The sequence below is a fragment of the Anolis carolinensis genome, unplaced genomic scaffold (genome assembly GCF_035594765.1).
Source record: "Anolis carolinensis isolate JA03-04 unplaced genomic scaffold, rAnoCar3.1.pri scaffold_7, whole genome shotgun sequence".
Classification (NCBI taxonomy): Eukaryota; Metazoa; Chordata; class Lepidosauria; order Squamata; family Dactyloidae; genus Anolis; species Anolis carolinensis.
This window is the reverse complement of record NW_026943818.1, coordinates 19,693,487-19,719,675: the sequence shown is the minus strand read 5'-3', so window position 1 is coordinate 19,719,675 and position 26,189 is coordinate 19,693,487. Positions and strand designations below refer to the sequence as shown.

Genomic DNA, 26,189 nt, shown 5'->3' with positions numbered 1-26,189 from the left:
AATGAAAAATAAATGGCCGTGGGTGGTTAACATAACCTTAAAATGAGCAACGAAGGCGTTCAAATGGTTAAACATTCCCTACGCTTTGGCTCAGTCATTAATTCAACACTAGAATTAATGCAACGCAGTCCTGGGATTTGGAGCTTGGTGGGGCGCATTGGGATCAAGACGGTGCAAAACTACAACTTCCAGGGATTTATAGCATTGAGCCGTGGCTGCCCCAGTGGGATCAAATGGCATTCATTCCGCTCTGCACAACTATATATATAAAAGAGTGATGGGATCGCGGCGCCGAACAAAACAACAAAACTAAAGGCCCCCCAAACCTCGAAATTTCCCAACCTTCCGTAGTCATGAAACAAATGAGCCCAAGGAACTAGAGAGCTCTTTGTATTGAGGACTAGCGCCTTGGTGCCCTTTCTTTGCTCTGTTTTGCAAGGGGAAGGCGGCCTGAGAAGCGATCCGCTTGACCTTTGCGTGGCGTGGTCTGGCCCTCTGCCCGGGAAGATCTGCTCTGTTGCTTCTGGACGGAGGCCGGACCCTCCTCGCCCTTTGGACAAAACCCCCGAGCAGACGCAAGGACGGCCAGAGAGAGGCCAGACCCAGCCGCCGGCACACAATCCCTATCCTTATCCTTAATATCCTTATTATTATTATTATTATTATTTGTCCACCAGGATGGAGGAGGCCGCGTCCGCCGTGGGGAAGGGGAGCCAAAGGCCCCGACTCTGCCGGCTGCTGCCCCCCAACGCCTGGGGAGAAGCCAAGAAGATCCTGGTCCTGGCCGCCCCCTTGGTGAGTCCCATTATGAGTCCCATCCTCCCCCTCCCGAGGGGCCAGGGCTCACCCTCCACTCTTCTTGGCCATTCAAGTGCTCTGTTTCCTCCCATTTCCTTCCCTTCACCGTGTCTCCCTTCTTCCTTCAGACGCTGATCCAGCTCCTGGTCTTCATGGTCCACGTCGTGAGCACCATCTTCTGCGGACACTTGGGCAAAGTGGAGCTGGCCTCCGTCACCCTGGCCATCGCCGTGAGTTGGCCTTCTCTTCCCGGGATGCGTAGTTCCCAAAGGCCCGGGATGCCTAGTTCCCAAAGGCCTGGGACGCCTAGTTCTCCAAGGCCCGGGATGCCTAGTTCCCCAAGGTCCAGGATGCCTAGTTCTCCAAGGCCCGGGATGCCTAGTTCCCTAAGGACTGGGATGCCTAGTTCTCCAAGGCCCGGGATGCCTAGTTCCCTAAGGACCGAGATGCCTAGTTCTCCAAGGCCCGGGATGCCTAGTTCCCCAAGGTCCAGGACGCCTAGTTCTACAAGGCCCGGGATGCCTAGTTCCCAAAGGCCCGGGATGTCTAGTTCCCTAAGGACTGGGATGCCTAGTTCTCCAAGGTCCAGGACGCCTAGTTCTACAAGGCCCGGGATGCCTAGTTCCCAAAGGCCCGGGACTCCTAGTTCTCCAAGGCCCGGGATGTCTAGTTCCCAAAGGCCCGGGATGTCTAGTTCCCTAAGGACTGGGATGCCTAGTTCTCCAAGGCCCGGGATGCCTCGTTCCCAAAGGCCCGGGATGCCTAGTTCCCTAAGGACCGGGATGCCTCGTTCCCAAAGGCCCGGGATGCCTAGTTCTCCAAGGCCCGGGATGCCTAGTTCCCCAAGGTCCAGGATGCCTAGTTCTCCAAGGCCCGGGATGCCTAGTTCCCTAAGGACTGGGATGCCTAGTTCTCCAAGGCCCGGGATGCCTAGTTCCCTAAGGACCGAGATGCCTAGTTCTCCAAGGCCCGGGATGCCTAGTTCCCCAAGGTCCAGGACGCCTAGTTCTACAAGGCCCGGGATGCCTAGTTCCCAAAGGCCCGGGATGTCTAGTTCCCTAAGGACTGGGATGCCTAGTTCTCCAAGGTCCAGGACGCCTAGTTCTACAAGGCCCGGGATGCCTAGTTCCCAAAGGCCCGGGACTCCTAGTTCTCCAAGGCCCGGGATGTCTAGTTCCCAAAGGCCCGGGATGTCTAGTTCCCTAAGGACTGGGATGCCTAGTTCTCCAAGGCCCGGGATGCCTCGTTCCCAAAGGCCCGGGATGCCTAGTTCCCTAAGGACCGGGATGCCTCGTTCCCAAAGGCCCGGGATGCCTAGTTCTCCAAGGCCCGGGATGCCTAGTTCCCTAAGGACCGGGATGCCTCGTTCCCAAAGGCCCGGGATGTCTAGTTCTCCAAGGCCCGGGATGCCTAGTTCTCCAAGGCCCGGGATGCCTAGTTCCCGTCTCCTTCCTCGGCAGGTGATCAACGTGACCGGGGTCTCGGTGGGCTTCGGCTTGTCCTCCGCCTGCGACACCCTCATCTCCCAGGTAAGGAAGGGGGCTGAAGGCGGGCTGGAAGGCCACCCGACCCTTTAAGGCCACCCAACCCTTTTGGCCCGCAGACCTACGGAGGGAAGAACATGAAGCGGGTGGGCATCATCCTCCAGCGCGGCGTCCTGATCCTGCTCCTGGTCTGCTTCCCTTGCTGGGCCGTCTTCCTCAACACCGAGCAGATCCTGCTGCTCATCCGGCAGGACCCCGAGGTCTCGCGGTATTGCATTATTATTATTATTACTTATCATTATATGATTATTTTATTTTAATTTTATATGTAACTAGCTGTGCCCGGCCACGCGTTGCTGTGGCAAAGTGCGGTGATATAGAAAATAAAGTATTATGTATTTAGTATTTATTTATATTCATATTATTTATATTATTGAGGAATTGGGTGTCGTTAGTATATGTTATTTCTTAAAGCTTGTGAACATACAAGTATTATTATTATTATTAATATACAGTATTTCTGGTTGTTGTTTTTTTTTATGTTGGAAGCAAGGATGAATGATGCAATTAGCCAGAATGATTAGCATGCAATAGCCGTGCAGCTTCAAAGCCTGGCTGCTTCCTCCCTGGGGGAATCCTTTGTTGGGGGGGGGGGTGTTAGCTGGCCCTGATTGTTTCCTGACTGTTTTCAGAGGGTTGCTCTTGAATTACTGATTTTAGAGTTTTTTTAAATATTTGGAGCAGATTGCGTTCATTTTCATGGTTCACAAAAACACAATACAGTAGAGTCTCACTTATCCAACATAAACGGGCCGGCAGAATGTTGGATAAGCGAATATGTTGGATAAAATAAGGAGGCATTAAGGAAAAGCCTATTAAACATCAAATTAGGTTATGATTTTACAAATGAAGCACCAAAACATCATGCTAGACAACAAATTTGGCATAAAAAGTAGTTCAATACGCAGTAATGCTATGTAGTAATTACTGTATTTATGAATTTAGCACCAAAATATCACTAAATATTGAAAAGATTGACTACAAAAATGCGTTGGATAATCCAGAATGTTGGATAAGCGAGTGTTGGATAAGTGAGACTCTACTGTAATAATAATATTAAGAATAATTACCCTTCTGGTAACAAAAGGTAAATAATATGAGTATGTAATATAGTTAGAGAGTGAAAATACCATAGGAGCTATGATATACCTAACTCTGTATTGCAAATTTGTTAAAGAATGTATAAGTTTTAAGTACTGAATATGTAAAATTCAAAATTTTTCAATAATTTAAATTAAAAAAACTGGGGAAAAAAGAATAATTACCCTTCTAACTGGCAGCAAGGGGAAAAAACAGCTCTTCCTCCTCCTCTAATTTGGACTTTATTTTTCTAGGGTTTTTTGTTTAAAAGACGTATTTTGTGGCCAAATTTGGTGTGGTTTGGTTCAGTGGTTTTGTTGTTTTTATATATATAGATACTAGCTGTGCTCTGCCACGCGTTGCTGTGGCCAATTGGAATTGCAGTGAGTAGACTTGCTGCTTCTAAGCCTGGGGGCAGGTATAGATGGAGTGTTCCAGTCTTTGGGTTTTTTTAGGCCCCATGGAAGTTGGGGATGTCTAGTTTTGTTGTATGAACCTAGAGACGTGGATGATGGGTTCTGTTATCAAATTTTGAGGTTGGGGGGCCTTTAGTTTTGTTGTTTTGCCCGGTGGAGCGATGCCATTCTCCTTTTATATATATAGATTATACTGTTTTATTATTTTTAATATTTATTATTTATTTTATTATTATTGGATTAATAACATTTGTCTGCATTGGGGATGATGGCCATTCTAGTCCCGCCGTTCTGTATTCTTTCCTCATTCCCACCTGCTCGCTTTCTCCTTTCAGGCTGACCCAGGTCTACGTCATGATCTTCATCCCAGCCCTTCCGGTACGTTTGGAAAAGAGACATTACATTAGTATTTTATTATATTCTATTATTATATTGCTATATTATATTCTATTATTCTATTCAGTTGCATTATTATATTATACTAGCTGTTCCCAGCCACGCGTTGCTGTGGCGTAGTCTTAAGTGGTGTTTTCTTTGTGGCATTCAAGGTGGCCTAGGTAGGAAGCAGCCAGGCTTTGAAGCTGCAAGGCTATTCAATGGTATTCAAGCTGGCCAACAACGGAGTACCCTAGTATGAAGCAGCCAGGCTTTGAAGCTGCAAAGTCACTCCTTGAAAAGTGATGAATATTGTGGCCAAATTTGGTGTGACTTGGCCCAGGGGTTTTGTTGTTAACTCCGTCCTAATTATACACATTGCATATTTTTATATAACTAGAGTATATTCAGTTATTCTATTCTATTATATAATGTTGCATTTCTTCTAGCTCATATTATATTATATATTATAATATTCCTTTATTCTATTCTAATTTTATTATAATATTATTCTATTCTATTCTAATATTCTATTATATTCTATTATAGTCCATTATTCTCATCCATTCTACATTATATTACACATAATATTATATCATTATTATATTCTTATATATTATAATATAGTATTTTATTGTATTGTTCTGTTCTTTTATTCTATTCTAATATTCTATTATATTCTTACATTCTATTATATTCCATTATTCTCATCCATTCTACATTATATTACACATTATATTATTATTATTATTCTATTCTTATATGATATTATATTATTATTATATCATAATATAGTATTTTGTTGTATTATTCTGTTATTTTATTCTGTTCTAATATTTTATTATATTCTTACATTCTATTATAGTCCATTATTCTCATCCATTCTACATTATATTACACATTATATTATTATTATTCTATTCTTATATGATATTATATTATTATTATATTATAATATAGCATTTTATTGTATTGTTCTGTTCTTTTATTCTATTCTAATATTCTATTATATTCTTACATTCTATTATAGTCTATTATTCTCATCCATTCCACATTATATTACATAATATATTATATTATTATTGTATTCTTATATTATATATTATAATATAGTATTTTATTGTATTATTCTGTTCCTTTTTTCTATTCTAATATTCTATTATATTCCATTATTCTCGTCCATTCTACATTATATTATATTATTATTCTATTCTTATATTATATTATATTATATACTATAATATTATAATATAGTCTTTTTGTATTATTCTGTTCCTTTTTTCTATTCTAATAATCTATTCTTACATTCTATTATATTCCATTATTCTTGTCCATTCTATGTTATATTACACATTATATTATATTATTATCTATTCTTTTATTATATTATAATATAGTATTTTATTGTATTATTCTATTCCTTTATTCTATTATAATATTCTATTCTATTATAATATTCTATTATTATATTCCATTCTCATCCATTCTATATTCTATTCTATTATAATATTATTATATTCTTATATTATATCTTTTTTTTAATTCCTTCAGATTTCCCGCAGTTATATTAACTATTTCTTGCCCTGCAGGCTGCTTTTATTTATCAGATCCAGACGAGATATTTGCAGAACCAGGTCAGTTGATCTCTTGCTTCATCTGATTTAAACAAAAGTTTCTATTATTTGGGAATTTATTTACTTATTTACTATTTCAGAGGATCATTTGGCCGGAAGTCCTTTGCGGAATCGCAGGGAACGTCGTCAACTTAATTGCGAACTATATCTTCCTTTATCAGCTTGAGATGGGAGTGAGGTCTGTTCTGCTATTATATTTCCAATCGATTTATTATTATTAATAATAGAAAAATAATGTAAGAATAATAGTATAATATTTTAATGAATTAAAACAAAACAACAACGATAATAAAATAATATAATATATTTGAATGAATTAAAACAAAACCACAATCGTAATATATTTTATTTACAATTAATTATTATTATTGTTAAGGCAATGTAATAATAATATAATATTTTAATGAATTAAAACTAATAATAATAATATTTTATTTCCAATTCATTTATTATTAATAATAATAATAGTAAAACAATGTAATAACAATATGTTTTAATGAAATAATAATAATAATAATAATAATAATAATAATAATAATAATAATAATGTGTTTAATGTGTAATTCCTCAATTTACCACTAGGGGCTCAGCTTGGGCCAACACCATTGCTCAGTATTCTCCCTTAATAAAATCATAATATATTTTATTTCCAATTTTATTTCCAATATATTATTATTATTATTATTATTATTATTATTATTATTATTATTATTATTATTAAGGCAATGTAATAATAATATAATATTTGAATGAATTAAAACAAAACAATAATAATATATTTTATTTACAATTTATTTATTTATTTATTTATTATTATGCATAATAAAATAATGTAATGATAATAATATATTTTAATGAAATAATAATAATAATAATAATAATAATAATAATAATAACAACAATGTGTTTAATGTGTAATTCCTCGATTTACCACTAGGGGCTCAGCTTGGGCCAACACCATTGCTCAGTATTCCCAGGCCATCTCCCTTTTCCTATACATTCGATGGAAGAAGCTCCATGTGGAAACCTGGGGAGGTATATTATATTATATTATATATTTTATGTTATTATTCTAATTTATATTCCTTTGTTTTAAGCAATATTTTAATTTTGATATTTTATTGGATATTATATTATATATTTTATGTTATTATTTTATTGTATATTCCTTTGTTTTCTGTGATATTTTAATTTTGATATTTTAGTTGATATTATACATTATATGTTACTTTTATTTTTTTGATATTACATATTTTATACTTTATTACTTTATTCTGTTTTACTCTTTTTATTTTATACTTTGATATTATATTTTATAGTGCATTTTATATTATTATTATTATTATTATTATTATTATTATTATTATTATTATTATTATTATTATTATTTATGGGGATCAATATATCTGATTTCCGCCCCCAAGGCTGGTCCATTGAATGCCTCCAGGAGTGGGACGTCTTCATGTCGCTGGCCGTGCCCAGCATGCTGATGACCTGCATTGAGTGGTGGACCTTCGAAATCGGGAGCTTCCTGATTGGTCAGTGAAGGCAGGGGGCGGAGCCACAAGGGCTAGTGGGCGGAACCAGTGCTAAGCCCTTCCCACTCATATATATATATATATACATCCCCAGTGCCGGAGACAAGGCTGAGCCCCTGAGGCGCCTGTTAGGACACAGGGGGCGGAGCTAGAGGAGTGGGCGTGGCTTCTTTACAAGAGCCCGAGACAGGGCTGAGCCTCTATATTTCTCCTGAGAGGCCTTTTAGGACTAAAGGGCGGGGCTAGGGAAGGGGGCGGGGCCTCCTTCCAAGAGCCTGAGACAGGGCTGAGCCTCTATATTTCTCCTGAGAGGCCTTTTAGGACTAAAGGGCGGGGCTAGGGAAGGGGGCGGGGCCTTCTTCCAAGAGCCTGAAATAGGGCTGAGCCTCTATACCTCTCCTGAGAGGCCTTTTAGGACTAAATAGGACTTTTAGGACTGATATACATCCTAGAATTGGAAGAGACCCTAGAGCTCATCCGAATTTTTTGCACATGCCTAAAATATATATCTATCTTTCCCACCAGGTCTCTTGAGTGTCCTCCAATTGTCGGCACAATCCATCATTTACGAAGTGGCCACCGTGGTTTATATGGTGAGGAGTCAGTCTCGTATTATGATCTGAATTATATATATAGATAGATAGATATATTCTAATACTTCTCCCCAGATTCCCTTTGGCATCAGTGCAGCCGTCAGTGTCCAAGTGGGAAACGCCTTAGGAGCTGGAGATATAGAAGAGGCCCGGAAATCCTCAGTGGTCGCCATTATATGTTCAGGTAGAGATTATTATTTATTATTATTTTATTTTATTATGACACAGCAAACAAGATAGATATGCTGGATTTCGTATCACAAAATCACAAGTCAAACACTTCCCATTATTATTATTATTATTATTATTATTATTATTATTATTATTATTATTATTATTTTATGACACAGCAAACAAGTTAGATATGCTGGATTTCGTATCACAAAATCACAAGTCAAACACTTCCCAAGTGTCTAGGACTGTGTGATGTATTTTCAGATGATGCGCGCAGATCCCAGTAGGGTGGCCTTTTGCAGTTGGCAGATCGTAATTTTATCAATGTATTGTTTCCAAATGCCAGCTGAGATCTTTTGGCACGGCATTATTATTATAATTATAATTATTATTATTAATTATTATCATATTTTATTTCATGATTTATTAGATACCTATTTATTGTATAATATTTATATTATAATTTATTATACTTTACCGATCATAATAATTAATGTTATAGTATTATTATCATAATTCTATAGTAGTATTATTATCATTATACTAATAATATCTGTATGAAGCTTATATATTATATATATTATTATATATTATAATATTATATATACACGCCGCCTCCCTGGACTTAATGTCAAGGGAAAACCTTTACCTTTACCGAATATTATATATATATTATAGTATTAAAGGTATAAGTGTCCGACTCTGGGGGTTGGTGCTCATCTCTCTTTCTAAGCCAAAGAGCCGGCGTTGTTCATAGACACCTCCAAGGTCACGTGGTTGGCATGACTGCATGGAGCGCTGTTACCTTCCCGCGGGAGCAGTACCTATTGATCTACTCGCATTCTGGGGGTTGGTGCTCATCTCCATTTCTAAGCCAAAGAGCCGGTGTTGTTCATAGACACCTCCAAGGTCACGTGGTCGGCATGACTGTACGGAGCGCCGTTACATTCCCGCCGGAGCAGTACCTATTGATCTACTCACATTTGCATGTTTTCGAACTGCTAGGTTGGGAGGAGCTGGAGCTAACAGCGGGATTTGGAGTCGAATTATTATTTATTATTATTGTATTATGTATTTTATTATCATATAATTATCATATATTATCATTATTATTCAAATTATAATTATTATCATTATCTTATTATTATGGTTACGTTTGCGATGACATTACCATTGATGCCTCGGGCGTCCATTTTTTTAAGTCTTCCTTGGTTGCATCTGTGCAATATCATCCTAAATCTTATATTATGATAGAAAATCTTGCCAAATCAAAAGGCAGATGGTTCGAAACCCAGGTCAGGGTGAGCTCCTAGCCTGTAGCCCAGCTTATGCCTACCTAGCAGCTTGGAAGCAAAATGTGAGTAGGTAAATAGGTACTGCTAAGGCACTGATAAGGAACTGCTCTTTCTTCCCCGCAGTGTGCTTTGTCTTCGTGATGTGCATCATTCTGACGGCCACCAAGGACGTCTTGGCATACATCTTTACGAGCGACGCGTGAGTGACAATTAAATACCTCCGATTAATTAATTAATACTCGTTTCTCCCCGGCGGTGAATCCCTTCTTTCCTTCTTCCGTTACAGGGAGGTGATCGAACTCGTGGCCTGGGTGATGCCCGTCTATATCGCTTTCCACCTCTTCGAGGCCCTCTCCGTAAGTCAGGACGATGGGAGGTGCGATCCAAGGAAAGCAACGTTGTATAGGAATATCAACTCTCTCTTTCTCTCGTTCGCAGGCCACAACCAGCGGCATTCTGCGGGGGACCGGGAAGCAAAAGCTCGGCGCCATCTTCAACGCCGTCGGCTATTATGCCGTCGGCCTGCCGGTGGGCGTCGTGTTGATTTTCGTGGCCAAAATCGGACTGATAGGTAACATAATGTGCGGAATTCGAACCCGGGCCCACTTGCAGCACCCTTAAAGCAGAATTAGAACAGCCCTCTAGTGACATCTAGTGTCCATGGAAGGAATAGCACTCATTTTTATTCTAATCTAATAGAACAATGCTAGTCTCTATCGACATCTAGTGGTCAATATAGAGAATAGCATTCGCTTTTATTCTAATCTAATAGAACAATGCTAGTACAGTAGAGTCTCGCTTATCCAACGTAAACGGGCCGGCAGAACGTTGGATAAGGAAGTATGTTGGATAATAAGGAGCAATTAAAGAAAAGCCTATTCAACATCAAATTAGGTTATGATTTTACAAATGAAGCATCCAAACATCATGTTATATATTATACAGTAGAGTCTCGCTTATCCAACATAAACGGGCCGGCAGGATGTTGGATAAGCGAGTATGTTGGATAATAAGGAGAGATTAAAGAAAAGCCTATTAAACATCAAATTAGGTTATGATTTTACAAATGAAGCATCCAAACATCATGTTATACAACAAATTTGGCAGGAAAAGTAGTTCAATACGCAGTAATGCTATGTAGTAATTACTGTATTTACGAATTTAGCACCAAAATATCACGATGTACTGAAAACTGACTACAAAAATGCGTTGGATAATCCAGAACGTTGGATACGCGAGTGTTGGATAAGTGAGACTCTTCTGTATATATCGACATCTAGTGGTCAATGGAGAGAATAGCACTCACTTTTATTCTAATTTAATAGAACAATGCTAGACTCTATCGGCATCTAGTGGTCAATGGAGAGAATAGCACTCACTTTTATTCTAATCTAATAGAACAATGCTAGACTCTATCGGCATCTAGTGGTCAATACAGAGAATAGCACTCACTTTTATTCTAATCTAATAGAACAATGCTCGACTCTATCGGCATCTAGTGGTCAATGGAGAGAATAGCACTCACTTTTATTCTAATCTAATAGAACAATGCTCGACTCTATCGGCATCTAGTGGTCAATGGAGAGAATAGCACTCACTTTTATTCTAATCTAATAGAACAATGCTCGACTCTATCGGCATCTAGTGGTCAATGGAGAGAATAGCACTCACTTTTATTCTAATCTAATAGAACAATGCTCGACTCTATCGGCATCTAGTGGTCAATGGAGAGAATAGCACTCACTTTTATTCTAATCTAATAGAACAATGCTCGACTCTATCGGCATCTAGTGGTCAATGGAGAGAATAGCACTCACTTTTATTCTAATCTAATAGAACAATGCTAGACTCTATCGGCATCTAGTGGTCAATGGAGAGAATAGCACTCACTTTTATTCTAATCTAATAGAACAATGCTCGACTCTATCGACATCTAGTGGTCAATGGAGAGAATAGCACTCACTTTTATTCTAATCTAATAGAACAATGCTAGACTCTATCGGCATCTAGTGGTCAATGGAGAGAATAGCACTCACTTTTATTCTAATCTAATAGAACAATGCTCGACTCTATCGGCATCTAGTGGTCAATGCAGAGAATAGCACTCACTTTTATTCTAATCTAATAGAACAATGCTCGACTCTATCGGCATCTAGTGGTCAATGGAGAGAATAGCACTCACTTTTATTCTAATCTAATAGAACAATGCTCGACTCTATCGGCATCTAGTGGTCAATGCAGAGAATAGCACTCACTTTTATTCTAATCTAATAGAACAATGCTCGACTCTATCGGCATCTAGTGGTCAATGGAGAGAATAGCACTCACTTTTCTTCCCCAAGGGCTTTGGGTCGGGATGCTGGTTTGCGCCCTGATTCCTTCAACGTTCTCCATTGCCTACATTGCCAAGATGAACTGGAAGCAGGTGGCCGAGGAGGTAAGAGGCTCTCCTTGGACTCCAAGTCCTATCATCCCCAACAAGGGTATATTCACCCTATAATATGGACTTCATCGTAGGCCCAGCACCGCGCAGGATTGACTCCGAAGCCGACGACAACGACGACAGAGGATTCGAATTCGACTCCTGGCCCAACAAAGACGGTGCCCTCCATTGTTGGTGCAGAAGGCAGCCATATTCAACATATATCCGGTACAGTCATGATGAGACTACAACTCCCAGCATCCCTTGGCTTCGGAGTGGCTTTCACTGTAGCCAGACTACAACTCCCAGCATTTCTTGCCCTTAGTTTGGGAGTGGCCCTTGTTAGGGTTGGACTGCAACTCCCAGCACTGCTTGGCTCAGGGGACAGAAAAAATAGTTCAATACACAGTAATTAAATGTAGAAATTACTGAATTTACGAACCTGGCACCAAAAATTCATGATGTATTGAAAACATTGACTACAAAAAAGCGTTGGATAATCCAGAACGTTGGATAAGCGAGTGTTGGATAAGTGAGACTCTACTGTAGTATAAAGTAAGGGTCGTGTATCATATCTATTGTGGTATATTTTGGTACTGTATATATTTTATAGTGATTAATATTATTAAAATATTATTTATATTATTATTAAATGTTTTATCATTCTTATTGGAATATTATGGTTTTATCATTATTTTATTTTGTTATTAAAACATATTATTATTATTACTAAAATAAATTAAAATAAATGAAAATAATAAATAAATAAATAAATAAATAAAAATAATAAAATAAATAAAAATAATTGTAAATAATAAATTATTTTAATAAAAATAATAAAATAAATAAAAATAATAAATAAATAAATAAATAATAAATAATAATAAAATAAATAAAAATAATTGTAAATAATAAATTATTTTAATATTATTAAATTATTATTATTATTATTATTAACCTTTAACGTCCCTTCTCTTTGTGCTTTAAAGGGCCGGCGGACGCCCCGAATGGAGTGGTGCTGCTCCGCTTCAGCTCAGCAGATGGGTCGACCTACCAGGCCGAGGGGACGATGGGCGTTGCAGTCGTGGGCCAAGTGCTGACCACCAAACAGCTGCTGGTGCGGCGAGGACTGGCCGCCGGAGCTGCCTTGGCTGTCCTGGCCTTGGGAGTTATAGTCCGCTTCCTCACCATTTAGCTCCATGCAAAGCAATGCACAAGGATTCCAGCAAATACCTGAATCTAGAACCCAGATATGGATCTAGAACCCAGATTCGAATCTAGTATGCCAAAACACATACGTTTCAAGGCGATCCGTATTTATTAAACTTAGGGATAGCCATCTTTTTTTCTTTTCGTTCCATATAATAAATAAATAAATAATCTTTCTAGACTGTAATAGTGTTGTTATATGCAGACATAGATATGAAATAAAAGATCAGAAGCGGAAGTGCTCTTTTGGTTGGTGTCTTTAAAAAAACTACAACTCCCACCATCCCATACAAACTCTGCAACAGCTCAATGCCATTGCAGCCTAGGAGATATAAACCCCCCTTGCTTAGTTTTCCAATAAGAATAAAATAATAACAATAATAATAAATAATAATAAAACTTTATTTCTAGACTGCCCTCTCTCTCCAGTGGATGCCCGGCATAGATGTGGGCGAAACGTCAGGAGGGAATGCTTCTGGAACATGGTCAGTCAGCCCGGAAAATGCACAGGGTCTCATAGTGTAGACAGGCAAGGCCTTTGCAGAGTGGCAGAGCTTGTATGGGATAGTGGGAGATGTAGTTTGGCAAGGTACCAGCACCCTTGGGCAGAGGAGTTCAAAGGCCTTGCAAAACTCTTATTATTTTTAGTGTTAGTAGTATTATTATTCTTTAAAATTACTATAATCATATAATAGGTGATTCCCTTTGCTGCCCTCCTGTGGACAAAATAATATTGCCCTCGCATTGAGATTCTGATTTGCAGTCCTTTGCTGCCATCAAGTGGCCAAATGGAGAACTGCGCCTCTGTGTTATATTTCCCCCAATATTGCCTTGAGATTCTGATTTGCAGTCCTTTGCTGCCCTCAAGTGGTCACACAGAGAAAAGCAGCCTTGAGTTTTTAATTTTCTAAAACCCATAACCTTTTGGGTTTTTTTCCCTTCTATTTTCCTTTCATTCTGCCTTCCTGCTTTCGGAGAGGCTTACAAATTATATGTACGTACAATATATTATATTATTAGCATAACACAAAATCAGTATTATATATTACTATATTGTACTATGCCAAAATACTGTATTATTATTAGTAATATATGTACATGTACATGTAATATATAATTAATATTATTATATTACTATTAGTATTATATTGTATTACTTTATAAAATAATTATCAATATTATATGTGTATATATTATATTATATTATTGTATATTATATTGTATATTGGCCCCAGAGCATCAGTTCGTATCAGTATTACTACTACTACTAAAAGCAGCAACAACAACAAAAATATCCTGGGAGTTGAAGTTTTGTCTGTCGCCTCCTCTACCCAAGAATGCTGGAGCCCCGACAATGGAAATAGCCTAATTTTAAAAAATCCAGCCTGGCCCACAGCAGTGGAAAATAGAATTTTGCTAAAGAACCCTGGGAGGTCTAGTTCTACAAGGGTTTCAGCCATATAGTGCTGGTGCCAGGCCAAACTACAGTTCCCAGGGTCTCATAGTGTAGACAGGCAAAGCCTTTGCAGAGTGGCAGAGCTTGTATGGAATGGTGGGAGATGTAGTTTGGCAAGGTACCAGCACCCTTGGGCAGAGGAATTGAAAGACCTTTCCAAACTCTATTATTTTTGGTGTTATTATTATTATTGTGTAAAATTCCTATAATCATACAATAGGTAAATCCCTTTGCTGCCCTCGTGTGGACAAAAGAATATTGCACTTGCCTTGAAATTCTGATTTGCAGTCCTTTGCTGCCATCAAGTGGCCAAATGGAGAATTGCGCCTCTGTGTTATATTTCTCCCAATATTGCCTTGAGATTCTGATCTGCAATCCTTTGCTGCCATCAAGTGGTCAAACAGGGAAGAGCAGCCTTGAGTTTTTATTTTTCTAGAACCCATCACTTTTGGGGTTTTGTCCTTCTATTTTCCTTTCAGAGAGGCTTACAAATTATATGTACGTACAATATATTATATTATTAGCATAGCACAACATTAGTATTATATATTACTATATTGCACTATGCCACCATACTGTATTATTATTAGTAATATCACATGTAATATATAATTAATATTATTATATTACGATTGGTATTGTATTGTATTACATTATAATATAATTATCAATATTATATGTATATACATTATTATTATTATTATTATTATTATTATTATTATTATTATTCTATATTATATATTGGCCCCAGAGCATCAGTTGGTGATGGGGGGAGGGCATAGGCAACAAGTATTCCTACTACTACTAACAGCAACAACAATAATATCCTGGGAGTTGAAGTTTTGCCTGTTGCCTCCTCTGCCCAAGAATGCTGGAGCCTCATCGTTGGAAGTAGTCGAATAAAAAAATCCAGTCTGGCCCACAGTATTGGAAAATTAGAATTTTACTACAGAACCCTGGAAGATCTAGTTCTAAGAGGGTTTGAGCCATACAGTGCTGGTGCCATGCCAAACAACAGTTCCCAGGATAATAATAATAATAATAATAATAATAATAATAATAATAATAATAAAACTTTATTTATACCCCGCCACCATCTCCCCAACGGGGACTCGGGGCGGCTTACATGGGGCCATGCCCAGAACAGTACAATATAGCAAAATATAAAACAACATATCACAATACAATTAAACAATACAATAAATAATCATATACACTGCAACACTATATATATATATATATATATATATATATATATATATATATATATATATATATATCTATCTCTCAGGGCGGGCCGCATGAGACACTATAATTAAAACTTGGGGTGAGAAAAGGATAAGAATACAAGGATCTCATAGTGTAGACAGGCAAGGCTTTTGCAAAAGCTTTGGGTCCTAGACAGCAAAAAGAAACTACCTGACCCAAAGCCATGTCTGTCTACATTGTGGGATCCTGGGAGCTGCAGTTTCGCATGGCACTAGAACTATCTGGTTCGCACCCTTGTAAAACTAGACCTCCCAGGGTCCTATAGCATGTAGTTTGGCAGAGGAGCCGCAAGGCCTAGCAAACTATATCACTCAGGTTCCCATAGCATTGAGCTGATGCAAAGTTGCAGAGATTGAATGGGATGGTGGGAGTTGTAGTTTGGGAAGGCACCGGCACTCCTGGGCAGAGGGGGTGAAAGGTCTTGCAAACCTCTCACTCCCAAGATTATTATTAGTAGTATTAGTATTATTTTAAACTGTCCTGGCTCAAAGAAATATCAATTAATATTACATTAAGTCCTAATGGCTTTTCCGTTTGTCGCCCTCCTGTGGACAGAAGAATATTGCACTTGGCTTCAAATTGTGATTCTTAGCTCTCTGCTGCCATCAAATGGTCAGTTACGGAAGTGCAACCTCAGTGTTATATTTTCCCTCCAAAGGATCCCACAATGGAGACAGGCATGGCTATGGGTCAGGGACTTTCTCTTTGCTGTCTGGGACCCATAGCTCAGTGCTATGGAATCCTGGGAGTTGTAGTTTTGCAAGGGCTTCTCTCAATCATGCCACTGACTCACCCCACTGCGACGGTGCAATGGAGGCATGTTTTGGCCCCACTTCCAATTGCTATGGCTCTGTGCTGTGGGGCTCTGGGATCTGTAGTTTGCCGTGCTCCCATAACTCCCTGAAAGGAGGGAACTGGAACTTCTATGGCCTATTGCTATTCAATCCTGGGAGCTGTAGTTTGGCAGAGGAGACAAAAGGCCTTGGAGAACTACACCTCCCAGGCTCCCATAACATTGAGCTGTGGCAGTGATGCACTTCAGTTACAAAACTGTATGAGAGGCTGGGAGGTCTAGTTCAACAAGACCTTGGAAAACTACAACTCCCAGGATTCCGTAGCACTGAGCTGTGGGTCCCAGACAGCAAAGAGAAACTTCCTGACCCAAAGCCATGCCAGTCTAATGGCTCCTGGGAGTTGCAGTTTGACATGGCACCAGAACTATCTGGTTGGGGCCCTTGTAAAACTAGACCTCCCAGGGTTCTACAGCATGTATTTTGGCAGAGGAGGCGACAGGCCTAACAAACTATATCTCCCGGTGTGTTGTCGAAGGCTTTCATGGCCGGAATCACTGGGTTGTTGTGCATTTTCCGGGCTGCAATACCATGTTCCAGAAGCATTCTCTCCTGACGTTTTGCCCACATCTATGGCAGGCATCCTCTGCGGAGAGAGGGCAGTCTAGAAATAAAGATTTATTATTATTTTATTCTTATTATTTTATTCTTATTGGAAAACTAAGCAAGGGGAGTTTATATCTCCTAGGCTCCAATGGCATTGAGCTGTTGCAGAGTTGGTATGGGATGGAGGGAGTTGTAGTTTGACAAGGCACCGGCACTCTTAGGCAGAGGGGTGAAAGGCCTTGCAAACCTCTCACTCCCAAGATTATTATTATTAGTATTAGTATTATTTTAAACTGTCATGGCTCAAAGAAATATCAATTAATATTACATTAAGTCCTAATGGCTTTTCCGTCTGTCGCCCTCCTGTGGACAGAAGAATATTGCACTTGCCTTGAAACTCTGATTCTTTGCTCTCTGCTGCCATCAAATGGTCAGGTAGGGAACTGCAGCCAGTTTAAAATAATACTAATATTAAGACTAATACTAATAATCTTGAAAGTTAGTGTTTTGTAAGGCCTTTCACCCCCTCTGCCCAAGAGTGCTGGTGCCTTGCCAAACTACAACTCCCACCATCCCATGTAACCTCTGCAACTTTGCAACAGCTCAATGTTATGGGAGCCTGGGAGGTGTAGTTCTCCAAGGCCTTTTGCCTCTTCTGCCAAACTACAGATCCCGGGATTCCATCGCAATGTGCCGTAGAAGTTCCAGTGGGAGTCACACTGCGTCACCCCCGATCAGAGAGCAGTGAGACCACAGCAAACTACAGATCCCAGGGGCTCACAGAACAGAGCCACGGCAATTGGAAGTGGGGCCAAAACGTGCCTCCATTGCATCGTCACAGTAGTGTAAGTCAGTCGCATGATTGAGAAAAGCCCGTGCAAAACTACAACTCCCAGGATTCTGTAGCATAGAGCTGTGGGTCCCAGACAGCAAAAAAAAAAAAAAAACCCTACCTGACCCAAAGCCATGCCTGTCTACCAAATCATTGACATTTCTTTGAGCCACGGCACTCTTAATTAATATTAATACTAATAATTATACACTTGGGAGTTAGAGGTTTGCAACTCCCACCATCTCATACAAACTCTGCAACACATCAATGCCATTGGAGCCTAGGAGATATAAACCCCCCTAGCTTAATTTTCTAATACGCCTGACAATAATAAAATAATAATACAACACTGCTTCTAGACCGCCCTCTTTCCCAGAGGATGCTTGCCATAGATGTGGGCGAAACGTCAGGAGAGAATGCTTCTGGAATATGGATAGACAGCCTGGAAAATGTACTTTACCTTTCCTACCTCTATGTTGCTTTTCTTCATTGCAGGGGTGCTCTTTAATTTTCATACCTCTGTGTTCCCTTTCTTCAAAGCAGGGGTGCTCTTTGCTTTTCATACCTCTATGTTCCATTTTTGCATTGCAGGGGCGCTCTTTGCTTTTCATACCTCTATGTTCCATTTCTGCATTGCAGGGGCGCTCTTTGCTTTTCATACTTCTATGTTCCATTTCCGCATTGCAGGGGTGCTCTTTGCTTTTCATACCTCTATGTTCCATTTCTGCATTGCAGGGGCGCTCTTTGCTTTTCATACCTCTATGTTCCATTTCCGCATTGCAGGGGCGCTCTTTTCTTTTCATACCTCTATGTTCCATTTCCGCATTGCAGGGGCGCTCTTTACTTTACATACTTCTATGTTCTATTCTGCATTGCAGGGGCGCTCTTCACTTTTCATACTTCTATGTTCCATTTCCGCATTGCAGGGGCGCTCTTTGCTTTTCATACCTCTATGTTCCATTTCTGCATTGCAGGGGTGCTCTTTGCTTTTCATACCTCTATGTTCCATTTCCGCATTGCAGGGGCGCTCTTTGCTTTTCATACCTCTATGTTCCATTTCCGCATTGCAGGGGCGCTCTTTTCTTTTCATACCTCTATGTTCCATTTCCGCATTGCAGGGGCGCTCTTTACTTTACATACTTCTATGTTCTATTCTGCATTGCAGGGGCGCTCTTCACTTTTCATACTTCTATGTTCCATTTCCGCATTGCAGGGGCGCTCTTTGCTTTTCATACCTCTATGTTCCATTTCTGCATTGCAGGGGCGCTCTTTGCTTTTCATACCTCTATGTTCCATTTCCGCATTGCAGGGGCGCTCTTTGCTTTTCATACTTCTATGTTCTATTCTGCATTGCAGGGGCGCTCTTTGCTTTTCATACTTCTATGTTCCATTTCCGCATTGCAGGGGCGCTCTTTGCTTTTCATACTTCTATGTTCTATTCTGCATTGCAGGGGCACTCTTTCCTTTTCATACCTCTATGTTCCAATTCCGCATTGCAGGGGCGCTCTTTGCTTTTCATACCTCTATGTTCCATTTCTGCATTGCAGGGGCGCTCTTTGCTTTTCATACCTCTAGGTTCTATTCTGCATTGCAGGGGCGCTCTTCACTTTTCATACCTCTATGTTCCATTTCTGCATTGCAGGGGCGCTCTTTGCTTTTCATACCTCTATGTTCCATTTCCGCATTGCAGGGGCGCTCTTCACTTTTCATACCTCTATGTTCTATTCTGCATTGCAGGGGCGCTCTTTGCTTTTCATACCTCTATGTTCCATTTCCGCATTGCAGGGGCGCTCTTTGCTTTTCATACCTCTAGGTTCTATTCTGCATTGCAGGGGCGCTCTTCACTTTTCATACCTCTATGTTCCATTTCTGCATTGCAGGGGCGCTCTTTGCTTTTCATACCTCTATGTTCCCTTTCTTCAAAGCAGGGGCGCTCTTTGCTTTTCATACCTCTATGTTCCATTTCCGCATTGCAGGGGCGCTCTTTGCTTTTCATACCTCTATGTTCCATTTCCGCATTGCAGGGGCGCTCTTTGCTTTTCATACCTCTATGTGCCATTTCCGCATTGCAGGGGCGCTCTTTGCTTTTCATACCTCTATGTTCCATTTCCGCATTGCAGGGGCGCTCTTTACTTTTCATACCTCTATGTTCCATTTCTGCATTGCAGTGGCACTCTTTACTTTTCATACCTCTATGTTCCAATTCCGCATTGCAGTGGCACTCTTTACTTTTCATACCTCTATGTTCAATTTCCGCATTGCAGTGGCACTCTTTGCTTTTCATACCTCTATGTTCCATTTCCGCATTGCAGTGGCACTCTTTCCTTTTCATACCTCTATGTTCCATTTCCGCATTGCAGGGGCGCTCTTTGCTTTTCATACCTCTATGTTCCATTTCCGCATTGCAGGGGCGCTCTTTGCTTTTCATACCTCTATGTTCCATTTCCGCATTGCAGGGGCGCTCTTTGCTTTTCATACCTCTATGTTCCATTTCCGCATTGCAGGGGCGCTCTTTGCTTTTCATACCTCTATGTTCCATTTCCGCATTGCAGGGGCGCTCTTTGCTTTTCATACCTCTATGTTCCCTTTCTTCAAAGCAGGGGCGCTCTTTGCTTTTCATACCTCTATGTTCCATTTCCGCATTGCAGGGGCGCTCTTTGCTTTTCATACCTCTATGTTCCATTTCCGCATTGCAGGGGCGCTCTTTGCTTTTCATACCTCTATGTGCCATTTCCGCATTGCAGGGGCGCTCTTTGCTTTTCATACCTCTATGTTCCATTTCCGCATTGCAGGGGCGCTCTTTACTTTTCATACCTCTATGTTCCATTTCTGCATTGCAGTGGCACTCTTTACTTTTCATACCTCTATGTTCCAATTCCGCATTGCAGTGGCACTCTTTACTTTTCATACCTCTATGTTCAATTTCCGCATTGCAGTGGCACTCTTTGCTTTTCATACCTCTATGTTCCATTTCCGCATTGCAGTGGCACTCTTTCCTTTTCATACCTCTATGTTCCATTTCCGCATTGCAGGGGCGCTCTTTGCTTTTCATACCTCTATGTTCCATTTCCGCATTGCAGGTACACTCTTTACTTTTCATACCTCTATGTTCCTCTTATCCCTCCCTTTCCCCCTCCGCCTCCGCTCTCTTCTCCCATTGGTTGTTGCTTGGGAGGTCCCGCCCCTTTCCCCTGCCTTCGCTCCCTCATTGGTCGAAGCGCGTCCTGGCAGATATGTAATGCGGGGGCGTTTCCCATCGTAGCCGCAATAATACAAAATAAATAATAATATAATATCGGAGATATATAGTCTTCGAGCTTATTAATAATCGTTACGTATTATTATGTTGTTTGAATATGAGGTGTATGGAGGTGTCAGGATTGGCGACGGAAGGGACGGGTTGTGTTATGGACCTGCCAGGACTTGGGGGCGGGGCAAGGGGCGTGGCCTGGCGCGTGAGAGCCGGGGAAGGGAACAGCCAAGATGGCGGCCGGGCTGAGGCGAGCGAAGCGTCGCTGAGGAGAACGTCAGGAAAAGGCCTTTATTTTATATGATTATGATTGTGTTAGTATTTCATATTATATTATTATCGTACGTATTATGTTGCATCACATTTATAATATATTATTTCTTTATTATTTCATATTATTATTATAGACATGATTTTGCATTATTATGTTGTTATTTTATATTATATTATTATTATTATTATTTTGCATCCTTATATTATTTGGTTTTTATATTATTATCATTTTACATTATTATTATATTATTTTGTTCTTATTTCATATTATATTTATTTCATATTTTATTATATTGTTATTTTGCATCATTATTATATTATTCTCTTATTTCATGTTATTATAATACACAGTATTTTGCATTATTATGTTTTTATCATTTCATATTATTATACATATGATTTTGCATTATTATGTTGTTATTTTATATTATATTATTATTTTTATTTTTATTATTTTGCATCCTTATATTATTTGGTTTTTATATTATTATCATTTTACATTATTATTATATTATATTATTTTGTTCTTATTTCATATTATATTATATTTATTTCATATTTTATTATATTATTATTATTTTGCATCATTATTATAATATTCTGTTATTTCATATTATTATAATTCACAGTATTTGGATTATTATGTTATTTTATATTATTATAATATTATTATTTTGCATCCTTATATTATTGGTTTTTATTTTATATTTTATATTTTTATTATTTTACATTCTTATATCGTTTTGTTTATATTTCATATTATATTATGTTATTATTTTACATCATTATTATACTATATATTTTTGTTATTTCATACTATTATACACATGATTTTGCATTATTATGTTGTTATTTTATATTATTATTATATTATTATTTTACATCATTTTTATATTTGTTTTTACGTAGTGCAATATTCCTCTGTCCACAGGAGGGCGTCAAACGGAAAAGCCATAGGGTTTAATTGGAATATCATGGATCTTTCTTTGATCCAGGGCACTCTTAATTAATATTAATACTACTAATAATAATCTTGGGAGGTAGAGGTTTGCAAGGCCTTTCACCCCCTCTGCCCTAGAGTGCCGGTGCCCTGCCAAACTACAACTCCCACCATCCCGTACAAACTCTGCAACAGCTCAATGCCATTGGAGCCTAGGAGATATAAGCATCTCTTGCTTAGTTTTCCAATAAGAATAAAATAATAAGAATAAAATAATAATAAAACTTTATTTCTAGACTGCCCTCTCTCCCCAGAGGATGCCTGCCATAGATGTGGGCGAAACGTCAGTGCGTCTCCCGCTAGAACTTCTATGGCACATTGCAATGGAATCTCGAGAGTGATTAGTGACATATTTTTTTTGTTTAGGACGTTGTGGTATTCTTCTAGAACAAGTGTTTTTAACCTTTTGTTGTTTTCTTTTTTCTGTCTTAATAAAAGCATAACGTTTTGGGGAGATGTAGAGTAGGCTCCGCATTTTTGTCGTGGTTTTGTTTGTGAAACTTGGCGAGAACATTGTTGTGTTGCGATGGAGCTTAATGCTCTCCTGAGACTCTTGGTGTTGTTGTTGTTCTTCCAGGAGACGCTTTGGGGCTGAACCGGCCCGTCCTGGTGCCGTATAAGCTGATCCGGGACAGCCCCGAGGCCCTCGAGGTGCTCGGCCTCCCAGACGAGATCCCGTTCCGGAACCCCAACACCTACGACATCCACCGGCTGGAGAAGATCCTCAAAGCTCGCGACCGCATCCGCATGGTGGTGACGAATCCGCTTCAGTAAGCCCGGCCCTCTGGCCTTCCTGCCTGTATTTCATCGCATAATAGTCACCCCTTTGTCATAGTCACACCACCATCTTTTGTGGATTGTTTTTGTACAGGCACCTATTTGTGTTGTAAGCCGCCCTGAGTCCCTTCGGGTGAGAAGGGCGGGATATAAATATTGGGAATAAATAAATATTATTGTTATTATTATTCTATTCAATCCCTTTTTTCTTGCCTCCTTGGGCAGCAGTGGCCCATGTACATGCTGGACTACGGCGGCCTCAACGTTCCGGTTCCGGGAGCCATGAATTATTCGGACCTCAGTTTCTGAACCAGAACCTCCGAACAAAACAAAACAAAAAAATAATGAACAGCGTGTAATTTTCGTTTGTACAAAGTGTATATTATTCCAATATGTATTGAGGCCTTTTAGTTTTTCCAATGATTTTTACACTATATTCCTGCCGCCAGGGCCTTTTTAAATAAAAAAAGAATAAGAAGGGTTGCCTTGCTCTGAAAAATCAAACCGTTTCCTGTGTTTTTTTTTCTCTCGAAACGAACAAATACCGTTTTGTAATAAACAAAAATACAAAACAAGAGCCGGGCGAGCGAGCGAGGCTCAGTCGTAAATGCTCTTTTTTAATTGAATTATTATTATTATTAATAAAAGTGCTTTACAGTGATTATTTTGTTTCCATGTGCACGCAACCCAACAAAAGGCCCAACCCAGAACCCCGACCCCTTCCTTGGGTTCCAATCCGCTTTTGACGGTTGTAGGCAAACGGCGCCGGGGAAAAAAAAAGGCTCATTTATGTCACTGGATTAGTCCGAATTAGTAGTTTGGCAAGGTACCAGCACTCTTGGGCCGAGGGGGTGAAAGGCCTTGCAAAACACTAACTTTCAATATTATTAGTCTTAGTATTATGTTAAACTGGCTGCGGTTCCCTCTCTGACCATTTGATGGCAGCAGAGAGCAAAGAATCAGAATCTCAAGGCAAGTGCAATATTGTTCTGTCCACAGGAGGGCGACAAACGGAAAAGCCATAAGGGTTCAATGGGGATATCATTGATATTTCCTTGATCCAGGGCAGTCTTAATTAATATTAATACTAATAAATATAAACTTGGGAGTTAGAGGCTTGCAAGGCCTATCACCCCCTCTGCCCAAGAGTGCCGGTGCCTTGCCAAACTACAGCTCAATGCCATTAGAGACTGGGAGATATAAACTCCCCTTGCTTAGTTTTCCAATAAGAGTAAAATAATAAAAAATAATAAAACTTTATTTCTAGACCGCCCTCTCTCCCCAGAGGATGCCTGCCATAGGTATGGGTGAAACGTCAGGAGAGAATGCTTCTGGAACATGTAATCAATATTTTGCCTGTCGCTTTGGGTCAGGAAGTTGTTCTTTGCGGTCTAGGACCCACAGCTTCCAATTCGACCACTTCCAATGATGAGACTCCAGTATTCGTGGGTAGAAGAGGCCACAGGTAAAACGTCAACTCCCGGGATATGATTATTGTTGTTGTTGCTGTTAGTAGTAGTAATAATACTTGTCACCAATGCCATCAATTGGGGGCCTCTCCCCCATCACCAACTGATGCTCTGGGGCCAATATACAACATAATATAGAACAATATAATAATAATAATAGTAATAATAATAATAAATATATTGTATAGAATAATTATTCTATATATAATATAGAGTAATATAGAACAATATATATTGTCTATACATATCATATTGATAATTATAATGTAATACAATAGTAATAGTAATATGGTGGAGTAATATGGCTGTGGTGGAGGCTCCTTCCTTGGAGGCTTTTAAGCAGAGGCTGGATGGCCATCTGTCGGGGGTGCTTTGAATGCGATTTCCTGCTTCTTGGCAGAGGGTTGGACTGGATGGCCCATGAGGTCTCTTCCAACTCTACGATTCTATGATTCTAATAATATTAATTATATATTACATGTGATATTAATACTACTAATAATACTGCAATATAGTAATATATAATTCTAATGTTGTGCTATGCTAATAATATAATATATTGTACGTACATATAATTTGTAAGCCACTCTGAAAGCAGGAAGGCAGAATGAAAGGAAAAAACCCAAAAAGTTATGGGTTTTAGGCAGTAATTCAAACTCAAGGCTGCATTTCCCGATTAGGCCACGTGATGGCAGCAAAGGATTGCAGATGAGAATCTCAAGGCACTATTGGGGAAAATATAACACTGAGGCTGCACTTCCCTAACTGGCCATTTGATGGCAGCAGAGGGCCAAGAATCACAATCCCAAGGCAAGTGCAATATTCTTCTGTCCACAGGAGGGCGACAAACGGAAAAGCCATAAGGATTTAATTGGGATCTCATTGATATTTCCTTGATCCAGGGCAATCTTAAATCATACTAATACTAATAATAATAATGTTGGGAGTTAGAGGCTTGCAAGGCCTTTCACCCCCTCTGCCCAAGAGTGCCGGTTCCATGCCAAACTACAACTCCCGGCCTTAAAACTCTGTCACTCAAGGGCACCTCTGCTGCAGCGCCTGGGAGTGAACCATCACACCCCAAATCCTGAGCTTTGGCATCGCAACTCTCAGCATCCCCATGATTGACATGACAGGGGATTCTGGGCACTGTAGTCCCCAAACCAGTTGATTTATACTATTATTTCTTTAAGGGTTTTTTTAGAAACCAACCAAAAGAGCACTTGCACTTCCGATCTTTTATTTCATATCTATGTCTACATATAACAACACTATTAGAGTCGAGAAAATTATATGGAATGAAAAGAAAAAGATGTCTATCCCTAGGTTTAATCAATACGGATCGGCTTGAAACGTATGTGCTTCGGCGTACGAGATTCGAATCTGGG

The 26,189-nt window shown here is 39.5% G+C and overlaps 2 protein-coding genes across 7 annotated transcripts in view; both read left to right on the top strand.

The window, feature by feature from the left end:
• LOC103282677 (multidrug and toxin extrusion protein 2) overlaps nt 1-13,265 on the top strand; it is a 48,282-nt gene extending 35,017 nt beyond the window's left edge. The window contains exons 2-18 of one of the 2 annotated variants that reach the window (XM_062960666.1): nt 678-795; nt 927-1,028; nt 2,259-2,327; nt 2,402-2,550; nt 4,174-4,216; nt 5,803-5,847; nt 5,928-6,025; nt 6,785-6,882; nt 7,272-7,385; nt 7,911-7,978; nt 8,054-8,162; nt 9,571-9,646; nt 9,734-9,803; nt 9,886-10,018; nt 11,790-11,884; nt 11,965-12,097; nt 12,859-13,265. In XM_062960666.1, coding sequence (XP_062816736.1) covers nt 678-795; nt 927-1,028; nt 2,259-2,327; nt 2,402-2,550; nt 4,174-4,216; nt 5,803-5,847; nt 5,928-6,025; nt 6,785-6,882; nt 7,272-7,385; nt 7,911-7,978; nt 8,054-8,162; nt 9,571-9,646; nt 9,734-9,803; nt 9,886-10,018; nt 11,790-11,884; nt 11,965-12,097; nt 12,859-13,064 — 1,726 coding nt within the window. In that variant the 3' untranslated portion in view covers nt 13,065-13,265. The remainder of the gene's footprint in view (nt 1-677; nt 796-926; nt 1,029-2,258; nt 2,328-2,401; nt 2,551-4,173; nt 4,217-5,802; nt 5,848-5,927; nt 6,026-6,784; nt 6,883-7,271; nt 7,386-7,910; nt 7,979-8,053; nt 8,163-9,570; nt 9,647-9,733; nt 9,804-9,885; nt 10,019-11,789; nt 11,885-11,964; nt 12,098-12,858) is intronic. The other variant, XM_062960667.1, reaches the window with a different exon arrangement.
• Nucleotides 13,266-21,368: 8,103 nt separating this feature from the next.
• Nucleotides 21,369-23,836, top strand: LOC103281728 (general transcription factor II-I repeat domain-containing protein 1-like). Of its 5 annotated transcripts, none has more exons than XM_062960261.1 (3): nt 21,369-21,569; nt 23,133-23,325; nt 23,561-23,836. In XM_062960261.1, exons 1-3 carry the CDS (start codon nt 21,389-21,391, stop codon nt 23,616-23,618), a joined length of 432 nt encoding a protein of 143 aa, XP_062816331.1. In that variant the 5' UTR covers nt 21,369-21,388; the 3' UTR covers nt 23,619-23,836. The 5 variants fall into 5 exon arrangements, 2 of the variants coding, with proteins under 2 accessions (XP_062816331.1, XP_062816330.1); XM_062960260.1 differs by having other exon boundaries at nt 21,383-21,569; nt 23,558-23,836; XR_010000263.1 differs by having other exon boundaries at nt 21,406-21,596; nt 23,558-23,836.
• Nucleotides 23,837-26,189: the final 2,353 nt, after the last annotated feature.

Coding starts and splice junctions, on each gene's coding strand:
- LOC103281728 (XM_062960260.1), top strand. CDS start 21,389: ATGAGGTGTATGGAGGTGTCAGGATTGGCGACGGAAGGGACGGGTTGT. Junction 21,570..23,132: donor GAGGAGAACGTCAGGAAAAG/GCCTTTATTTTA, acceptor TTGTTCTTCCAG/GAGACGCTTTGGGGCTGAAC. Junction 23,326..23,557: donor GTGGTGACGAATCCGCTTCA/GTAAGCCCGGCC, acceptor CTCCTTGGGCAG/CAGTGGCCCATGTACATGCT.